Source organism: Pyrus communis, chromosome 12 (assembly GCF_963583255.1).
Source record: "Pyrus communis chromosome 12, drPyrComm1.1, whole genome shotgun sequence".
Classification (NCBI taxonomy): domain Eukaryota; kingdom Viridiplantae; phylum Streptophyta; class Magnoliopsida; order Rosales; family Rosaceae; genus Pyrus; species Pyrus communis.
This window is the reverse complement of record NC_084814.1, coordinates 1,026,156-1,036,608: the sequence shown is the minus strand read 5'-3', so window position 1 is coordinate 1,036,608 and position 10,453 is coordinate 1,026,156. Positions and strand designations below refer to the sequence as shown.

The 10,453-nt window shown below is 34.9% G+C and overlaps 1 protein-coding gene across 1 annotated transcript; it reads right to left on the bottom strand.

Moving 5' to 3' along the window:
- Positions 1 to 6,862: 6,862 nt before the first annotated feature.
- LOC137710798 (abscisic acid 8'-hydroxylase CYP707A2-like) lies at positions 6,863 to 9,897 on the bottom strand. The gene is made up of 7 exons (XM_068449929.1): positions 9,657 to 9,897; positions 9,231 to 9,546; positions 8,566 to 8,964; positions 8,277 to 8,454; positions 8,072 to 8,178; positions 7,853 to 7,971; positions 6,863 to 7,477 (listed from the first exon to the last, which is right to left on the bottom strand). The coding sequence occupies exons 1-7, from the start codon at positions 9,866 to 9,868 to the stop codon at positions 7,378 to 7,380; spliced, it is 1,431 nt and encodes a 476-aa protein (XP_068306030.1). The 5' UTR covers positions 9,869 to 9,897; the 3' UTR covers positions 6,863 to 7,377.
- Between the last annotated feature and the right edge of the window lie 556 nt (positions 9,898 to 10,453).

Genomic DNA, 10,453 nt, shown 5'->3' with positions numbered 1-10,453 from the left:
AATTGTTTATTAGATTGATAGTCCATTTTTCAAATACGCGACAAATATGACAAAATCTCCCCAAGAGTTCCATCTTAATATGCTTATTTGGACCTTAGGAATCTCAATAGCAGCCTTAATGACTCTGTTGAGATATTTTTTATGCAATTTATATGTTTTCATGGTTTGCAACATTCATTATTTTATTTCATCTATAAAGATATAAATAGCAAAATATAAGATTTTTTTTAACCAAATGATATTATCTACACTAAACTGGTGGACAGTGGGATAAGCCTCACAATGAACTAACAATAATGTGGTTCAAATTCACCTTTGGCGAGAATCGAACTTAAGACCTCTCACTTACAAGTGAAGAGAAACACCATTAGATCGTAGTATTAAGTTGTTTTATCTAAAACATGTGTTCATCTATTACTTATGCAAAATCTTAAGTGAAGGGAGCACCATTTAAAGAAAAATTAGGCATTAGTTGTGGGGCCCAAACAACATCAAACTTCAACAACCCGAACCCTCTATTTTTCAAATTGCACCTCATATGTCTTCTTTACAAAATATTAGTGACCAAATTAAAAATATTTGAGGCATCTAATTCAGTTCAAATCCACTTAATACTACGTACGGTCTAGTGGTATTCTTCTTCACATGTAAATGAGAGGTCTTAGGTTCGATTCTCACCAATAGCGAATTTGAACCACATTGTTGCTAGCCCATTGTGAGACTAAGTTCACCCCTCCATCTTATTGTAAATAATATCGTTTGTGCAAAAACTAAATATAGTTTTAAAAAAAATTGACGAACACTATGGTCTAAGATACATTGAAATTTATTTGTGACAATTGAATAGGCAAATGTTTTTGGATTGAATTGAATTTTTGCAAGAATGATATATGAATCGAGATTTACAATATATACAGTTCAGATCATTGAAATTCAATATGAAGTGGGTCCCATAACTAATCCCTTTTTTTCTTTTTTCTTTTTCTAAAAATGAGGATCCCTTCTCATAAAAGGTCTGTTTTTATGATTTCTAAAAGACAAAAAAAAAAGTATTGTGCTAATTTTTGTTTTCTTACAGGAATTATATATTAAAAAGGGAACTAGAAGAAAATGAAAGATTTGTTGTTCAAACCACATCGTAGGTTGGTTCCAAAGAGCTGTTTGCCGCATGCTTTTGGAGTTTGCTTCTTCCATTTTAAGACGTGATCATGTAGACAAGGATACTAAACAAGAAAATAATACTATTAATATTAGAGTGTTATAGTAGATTCAGATTGAAGAAAACTTTTGTAACATCCCACATCGTCCAGAGGAGTGGATCCTCTAAGCCTTATATGTATATTCTCATCTCTACTTAGCACAAGGCCTTTTAAGAGCTCACTAGTTTTGGGTTCCATAGGAACTCCGAAGTTAAGTTAGTTCGCGTGAGAGCAATCCCATGATGGGTGACCCACTGGGAAGTTCTCGTGTGAGTTCCAAGAAACAAAACCGTGAGGGTGTAGTCAGGGTCCAAAGCGGAAAATATCGTGTTACGGTAGAGTCGAGCTAAGGATATGATGCGGGTTCGAGCCGTGATGTGACAACTTTTCCCAAGTAAATTCACTTTGAAAACTTGACAGAATATTATTTATAAACAAATGATTTCACTACTTAAAACAATGAGGCTTTTTGTGATAAAAATCAATGCTTATCGAATTATTAAGTTTGTTAAATTAAAACAATATCAATGTAATTAGTTGTTGACCACTGACTTCTTTTTGAAACTTGACATAAATTTGCACCAAAATATATTTTCGATATAGTAGTCCATAAATTCAACTAATGAGAACCCATTCTACGGCACATCGTGTATGCCATGCCATCCCCTAAGCTGCTTGCTGCTGCTGATGAGGCATATACATACAACACATATCAGAGCCATAATCGTTGTTTATGGATTTTCTAATATGTATATGTAAATATATGTATGAGAGCGGATTCGTGGTACTACTTCTTTACATAATTTTTTATACATATTTTTTGGGGTCCACTTCATAAATGTATTTTAATAATCAGAACCATTTATCTTTTAGAACATCATTTGTATATAGATCATCCCTACCCCAAAAAAAAAAAAAAAAAAAAAGACAAATTCAAAACTAATAAGACATTCATTTGTAGTCACGAAAATGGACGAATACAGTTCTATAAAGAAACCCTAACGGTCATATAGTTTCATATTTGGCTAATTTTTGGTGGCATGACTTTGAGGGAAGATCTAAAAGCTAAACGGTTCGGATAATTGAAATATATTATGAAGTGGACCCCATAAAAACGTGTGTCAAAAAATGAGTACTTAAAATGGTGTTACGAAACCTCCCTATATCTTATGCATGTTGGAGAACAATTCAGAAATAAACAAAAAATAACAGAAATAAATAGAACTTGAAATTCTAATATTTTATTAACCAAAAATACTTGATGTGCATAATGAAATTATACAATAAATACATAAACTAATATAAGAATATCAATTATACTAACTTGATCACAGAAGGTAGAAGCTAGCGTAAAAGCTATGTTCTTCGAATAGTATTTTCGTCTCACTCTTGTGCTTGTACTTCTACAACGTATGCTCGACCAGAATTCAACTATCTAATTTTACAACCCGCACTGGATACTAGAATTCTAGTGAATTTGCTTTGTGTGCTTACTCTCTGGAAATTTCGTATGAAAGAAAAAGAGGAAGAAAGGATGATTTCACTTGGATACTGTGATTGCAAATATATAGGCTGTTTCACACCCTTTCAAATACATGTTCAGTGTATTTGAAAGTACACAACTCTTTCTAATAGCTGTATCTTTTAATCAAAACGTTTTTAATTAATAAATTAATTAAAAACTTAATCCAAAAATTAAAATTAATGAATTTGATTAATTTTAAATTTCAAGACCCCAAGTGCCCCAAGGTCCTTGTCTTGATTAATTAATATTAATTGTATTTAGGTTATATTATATTCAAGCTTAATCCACACAACCATAAGGCACAAGCCTTCAATCCATTTCTAAATAGTCTAAGTTCTAATTACTAAGAAGAAGGAATAAGCCTATATAAAGGTTAGTGAAAAAATACTGTTGCTCGATATGGGACAAGAGGGGTCTCAAACTCCTACAATACCCCACATTTGAGGTGACTATTTGGTCCTAGAAACACTAAGATACGAGAGTAAACAATAGATGTGACATACATCAAGAGAGGTGTTTTTGGACTTGAACCTACCTTAGTATATACTTATCGGATTTACTAGATGACGCAGTGAATATAAAATCTTGAACTGTTCATCTCCATAGTAAACCAAGACAATAAGCAAAACATATGCCACATTTACACATCACAAATTCATAAGTTTGTGTTCTTTTTGGTGCTGAACAAATCCTGGATTCATAAGAGCTTTATTGAATGTAGCCATGTAATTCTCATAAATGCAACCCCACATTTACTCTCATATAGGTGATATTGATTAAGAATATGCTGCTACTATTCCACTTGATTTACAAGTATCAATATTATTAAACTAATGTATCCTACACCATCAGCAGTCACCACACTTCTTCCATCATAGGAATGGGTATGTAAGTGTGTTTCTTCTTGAATCTAGCCAAACCAGTTTGCCTATTGAACCTAGACCATGAGATCTCCAATCAACTAGATTAGATTTCCGTTTGGTAGTTTCATTTTACTCTATTAGCTTTAAACTCATTCCCCTTGATGTATGCTTAACTTGCTCTCTAGACAAACCTTTAGTAAACGGATCCGCAATATTATCTTTTGACTTAAAATAGTCAATAGAAATTACACCACTATAGAGCCATTGCTTTATAGTATTATGCCTTCATCTAATTTGTATAGACTTCCCATTGTATACATTATTTTTAGCTCGATATTGTGCAGGTAAACTATCACAATGTATATATATTGTCGTTACAGGTTTAGGCCATATGGGAACATCCTCCAAAAAATCTCTTACCATTCAGCTTCTCCTCCAGACATATCGAGAGCGATAAATTCCGATTCCATAGTTGATCGGGTTATGCATGTTTGTTTGGAAGATTTCCAAGATATTGCTGCTCCTCCTAAAGTAAATACATATCCACTTGTGGATTTCGTATCAGTATTATCCAATATCCAATTCACATCACTCAATCCTTCAAGCACAGGAGGGTACCTCGTATAATGCAATCCATAATTCATTGTATACTTTAAGTATCTCAATACTCGAATTAAAGCTTCCCAATGATCATGCCCAGGATTGCATGTATATCTACTTAGTCTACTCATTGAGTATGCAATATCAGGCATTGGACAATTCATAATATACATAAGACTTCCAATAACTTGTGAGTATTCACGTTCAGATATAGCATCACTTCTATTTTTCTTAAGTTTGCTATTGGCATCAAAAGGAGTAATTGCATCTTTACTTTCCAAATGACCATATTTTCTAAGTGTAACTTCTATATAATGAGATTGTGTAAGAATATATCCTTATTGGTTTCTTTTTATTTTTACAACAAAAATCAAATCATCTAGTCCAAGATCTTTCATATCGAAACTTGATTTCAATATCTTCTTGGTCCAATTTATCATCTCTTTGTTAGTTCCCATTATAAGCACATCATCTACATAAAAACACAACATAACGCAAGCATTATTTTGAGTTTTTGTGTAGACACACTTATCACACTCATTTATCTTAAAACTGTGTGTTATCATAATATGGTCAAATTTTTCACGTCATTGCTTTGGAGCTTGTTTAAGCCCATATAGTGATTTCACAAGTTTACAAACTTTGTGTTCTTGACCTTTAACCACAAACCCCTCGGGTTGTTCCATATATATTTCCTCATCTAAGTCTCCATTTAAAAATGCAGTCTTTACATCCATTTGATGTATTTCCATGTTATGGAGTGCAACTATAGCAATTAACAATCTTATTGACGTAATTCTCGTTACATGCAAGTATGTATCAAAGAAATCCAAACCATGTTTTTGACGGTATCCTTAAGTTACCAAACGAGCCTTATATTTGTCAATTGTACCATCAGGTTTTAATTTCATCTTAAAGATCCATTTGTACCCAATTGGCTTATTGCTAGGGGACAAATCGACTAATTCCAATGTATGATTTTGCATAAGGGAATCTATCTCACTGTTAACTGCATCCTTCCAAAATGGAATTTCAGGAGTGGACATGGCCTCCTTGAATGATTGAAGTTCTGTTAATAAGGTCACAAAATCAGGCCCAAAGTCTGATTTTTGGAGATTGTTGTTGGAGAACAATTTAGAAATAAACAAAAAATAACAGAAATAAACAGAACTTGAAATTTTAATATTTTATTAACCAAAAATACTTGATGTGTAGAATGAAATTATACAATAAATACAGAAACTAATATAAGAATATCAATGATACTAACTTGATCATAGAAGGTAGAGGCTAGCGTAAAAGTTATGTGCTTCGAACAGTATTTTCGTCTCACTCTTGTGCTTGTGGTTCTACAACATCTGCTTGACCAGGATTCAACTACCTAATTCTACAACCCGCACTGGATTCTAGAATTCTAGCGAATTTGCTTTGTGTGTTTTCTCTCTAGAAATTTCGTACGGAAGAAAAAGAGGAAGAAAGGATGATTTCACTTGGATACTGTGATTGCAAATATATAGCCTGTTTCACACCCTTTCAAATACACTTACCTGTTCAGTGTATTTGAAAGTACACAACTCTTTCTAATAGCTGTGTCTTTTAATCAAAACGTTTTTAATTAATAAATTAATTAAAAACTTAATCCAAAAAATAAAATTAATGAATTTGATTAATTTTAAATTCCAAGGCCCCAAGTGCCCGAAGGCCCTTGTCTTGATTAATTAATATTAATTGTATTTAGGCTATATTATATTCAAGCCTAATCCACACAACCATAAGGCTCAAGCATTCAATCCATTTTCAAATGGTCCAAGTTCTAATTACTAAGAAGAAGGAATAAGCCTACATATATATGCACACTGCTGTTGTCTACGCACAGCTGTCTAAATTTAGCGAGACATTATAATGATTGATGGTCCTGTCTTCACCGAATTGAGAGAGATATGCACCAAGTCAAAAACATGTGTATATGAATCATGTATCCTCTACCCTCCATGGTATATTTAGCAAGACATTATAATGATTTATGGTCTTATCTTCACCTCATTGAGAGAGATATGCACCAAGTCAAAAACATGTGTATATGAATCATGTATACCCTCCATGGTATATAAGACTTATCAGAGAGTGCCGTTAGTAATCTGGCATTCTTCTCTAATATCTCTTTCCATTTTGTATTGATAAAATGTTTTTCTTTGCCTAAACATGTCACATACAAAATTAATTGAGAACGGGAAAATGGAGTGCGTGTGAGCGAGAGAAAATGAGTGAGTAAACAAAATACATATCTTTGCTTAAGAATGATTGATTTTTTTTCTTTAAGAATTGTTATTGGCGCTAAATAAAAAAACCATCATGCACTTTAAGAAGTACAATTGTTATTGTACATTTTGATAAATGAGCCAAGCATATAATTTTCTTAAGAGTGCTACTAATAATTTTCATGCGTTCTATAGACTGGCTTGAGGTCGCTTATTTTAAGTTGCCATTAGTACCATGCCCATGTAAAGCAACTATGATAATCAAAGTAAATATATACTAGTGCTAGTAGTGGGATGTTACGATGCATGCTTAAAACTGAAATAATGAATATAAGAACAAAATTAACTTTGTTAATTCCATTGATTTGAATCTTCATTTCTGCCTTGCGGCTGTTTACATTTATTATGGTGAAATTATGGTGAAATTAGTATACCCCTACCTACTTAAATACACTTATCACATTGGGTGAGGAATTTTCCTCTTCATGATCTCTTGCATGCCAAAAAGAAAAAAATAAAAAAAAATAAAGGGAAGAAAAAGAAAACATGATATGCCAACCATATCATGTTTTGGTAGGAAGACTCTTCTCTGTGCACTTGGCTTCCTGTGCTGCAACATGTTTAATTTCTTGTATCTTGAACTTTCTGACTTTCGGAGGGCACGTCCCTAATATTCAGTGACTTTCAGTCATCTGAGATATTAATGGGATAGATGAAAACAATGAAGATGTACGATATGTTTCTTTAAATCTCACGTGTTTATTTTATGTTGCTTATCTCTTTCGGCCAAAAGGAAATGGACTTTGGAGTGGTGGGTTTCTTCCTCATGCATGAAATGGTAATATATGTCAAGTAGCTGGCTTGAAGGGGGAGGGAGGGTCTGAAAGTTGGGGACTTGGAATGTTTTTGGGAGTTTATGATTTATGGGGGTTTTATATGATAGTTTTAGGAGATAATCTGATGGGCAGGCCATTTTGGGGAAGAGCAAAAGGGCCATACTGTATGCCATTTTGTGCACCAACCATAGACCACCTGCACAATGCCACATACATAACATGTCAGCCACCTCCACAACCAGATCAACAAATTAAGTTAAAGCAGGACGAGGAGGTGCTAGCAGATCTGCTTTGCCGCCACTGCCACAGGCACAGCACAGCCACTGCATGCCTACCCTCTTCCACGGAAGAGGATTATCTACCCTCCTATTCTCATTTTCTTTCATCTCCTTCTTTCATATATTATTTTTTGTCTTATTATCTTTATAAAAATTAATATAAGATGTTGACGTGATTTAACCGTGACCGCTCAAATAAGAAGGTATGAAATGATAAAGAGATTAGGAGAGTAGAGAATCATCCTTCCTCTCCCTCAATATTCAAAACTACCAAAATAAGTGAAAGTACCCACCTGTACTTTGTTGTTAGATGGTGTAAAAAGACCAAAATCTCCAGCTTGGCTAATTCATTCCCTGGACATGCGTGGGTCCCGCTGCCAAATGGCATGTAGGTATTGGGTTTTGGAGCAATCTGTGTCACACGATGACATAAAGGTGATGAGTCTTTATCCACCATACATCTATCTCCAACATAGCCATTGTTTATGGTGAATGAATGATGAGTTGTGTACCTTAAACCTGGAGGGATCAAACTTGTCAGGATCAGGAAAGATTTCTGGGCTGTGGTGAATGTTTCTGAAAAGTGGTAAAACTTTCCACCCTTTTGGTATCAGATAACCTGAAAACATATCCATATTTGAGATCATCAGCAAACAGATTCTAACTTTCATGTTAAAAAAGGTGAAAAAGTAAATCATTGGTTTGGTAATTACCGACCTTGATATTCAACATCCTCCACGGCTTCCCTGAAAGTGAAAGACAAAATGGAAGCAACTCTTAGTGTCTCTTGAATCACTCTACAAGTCAAGGGCATCTTTTTGGTATCTGCCCAACTCAGAACTTTCTCCTCCTGTTCTTCTTCTTCTTTTGACCTTATTATTGCTTCTTGCTCTTCCTGTAAATATCACATCACATGAGTAACAACTTAATTACAACCTAAAAAAGGAAATTAGAATGTTTTTAAATAAAAAAAAAAAAAAGGGAATTGGATGATTAGAATGCTTACAGTGACAGCTTGTAGAACGCTTGGGTTTTCCCCAAGGTACTTGACAATCCAAGTTAAGACGCTGGCTGTGGTGTCACGGGCAGCGAAGATGACCCCAATGACGTTGTCAGCGATTTGTTGGTCAGTGAGGCCTTCTTTGTCACCCATGAATGATCCCAGAAGATCCTTATGGTCCTCCTCCTCTAACTGCATCCTTTGCCTCCTTGTAGATATAATTTTGGCCAAGATCTGAGCCAGCTCCTTCCTTGCTTTCATTGATTTGTGAAACAGAGTGCCTGGAAGATTAATGGGCATTGAATTGTAACCCTTCTCAAGAATGTAGTAGCACCTCTTCAGATCCTCTCTGTACAGAATCTCATCCTTACCAAATATAGAAAGGAGTGCAACATTGAATGTGAACTGCATCACCAATAATTGATTAATCAGTACAACAATTTAATATTATATCAACCAAAAATCTCTCACTACAGAAAAACAGAAAATGTTCTCTCGTTGAATCTTGTCAGACTAATCTAGATGACGGACAATCTCACCAGACTAATCACCTCAATTTTTATGGCAACATAAGTTTCGCAAGATAACATTAGTCTTTACCGCTCTGATTCTCTCTGTTTTGTTTTGCTTTGCTCTGTTGAAAGAGTGGGGGTGTTGCTACAATAACTCACCGTTTTCATTTCTCGGAAGGTGTTGATCAAGCGGCCTTGGCAGGACTTGAGAGAGTCTTTGGCAATGGATTCAATGTCAGGGACGATACTTCTGATGGCTTCCGGCATGAACGCACGGAGGACAAGCTTTCTCAATTTGGCATGGTAATCTCCTTGGTGGAAAAAGATGGCTTCTTTCCCCAACATCCTCTCTTTGCTCGCCGGAAAAGTTGGCTTGAACAGATGGGCTCGAGAAAGCACAAATTTCGCCGCTTCGGGGCTCGAAATCATCACACAGGGACAACCCAAGATGTGGGTTTTGAAGATTGACCCAAACCTATCAATTAAATTAAAACACATCATTAGTACATAAAACCAACTAGTCGGTGAATTAAGCAGAAAACTTAAGAGCGATGTGGGTTTGGGACGAATGAAATGAATTATTACCTCTTTTGTTTTGAGGCAAAGAAGACATTTGGGTCTTGAGAGTAGAGTTGGAAGGTTTCTCCAATGTAAGGCCAGCCTAAGGAACCCGGCGGAAGCGGGATTTTCCGGCGGTTCGGAGTGAAGAGCTTGGTGATGAGGGAATTGATGACAAAGAGGAAGAACAAAACAAAGGCAAAGATGCAAAACATGGAGTTCAAGATATTCAATTCCATTAAATTTCTTGTTCTTCTTGGAATTGAATTGAATTGAATTAGCAACTATAAACCGGTTAAGTAGCAGCAGAAGGAGAAGAGGAAGAAAAACAACTAGTTGTGTTGTGAAGAAAACAACTGAAGTAGTGGGAGTATTTATAGAGGGTGTTGGGTGAGGAAGAAGAGAGGAAGTGAGGAGATGTTTGTGCTCCCTTCAATTACAGCTTGAATCCCACACACGGATCTCCCTCCAGCTCATTCCTACCCTTTCACTTGTTTTACCACTTTTAGTCGCTCCTTTCTTTCTTTATCTCTAGTTTGAAAAGGGTTACGATTCTTATTTTGAGTTCAAAATTTTAAGGATGCATTTTTTAGAGTAACTGATTCTGTTTTAGCATACTTTTTAATTCGAAGATCAATTGTACTTTAGCACATTTATGTGTTATTGGAACTATATTGAATGTCAAGGGATATCATATAACTTTTATATCAATGTGTAATGGAAGAGATTTTTTTAGAACGTCCAAAATACGAATTGGTATGCTACATATTATTGTACAAATACATTTTTCACTACATATATATAATACACCGTACGTATTTTGA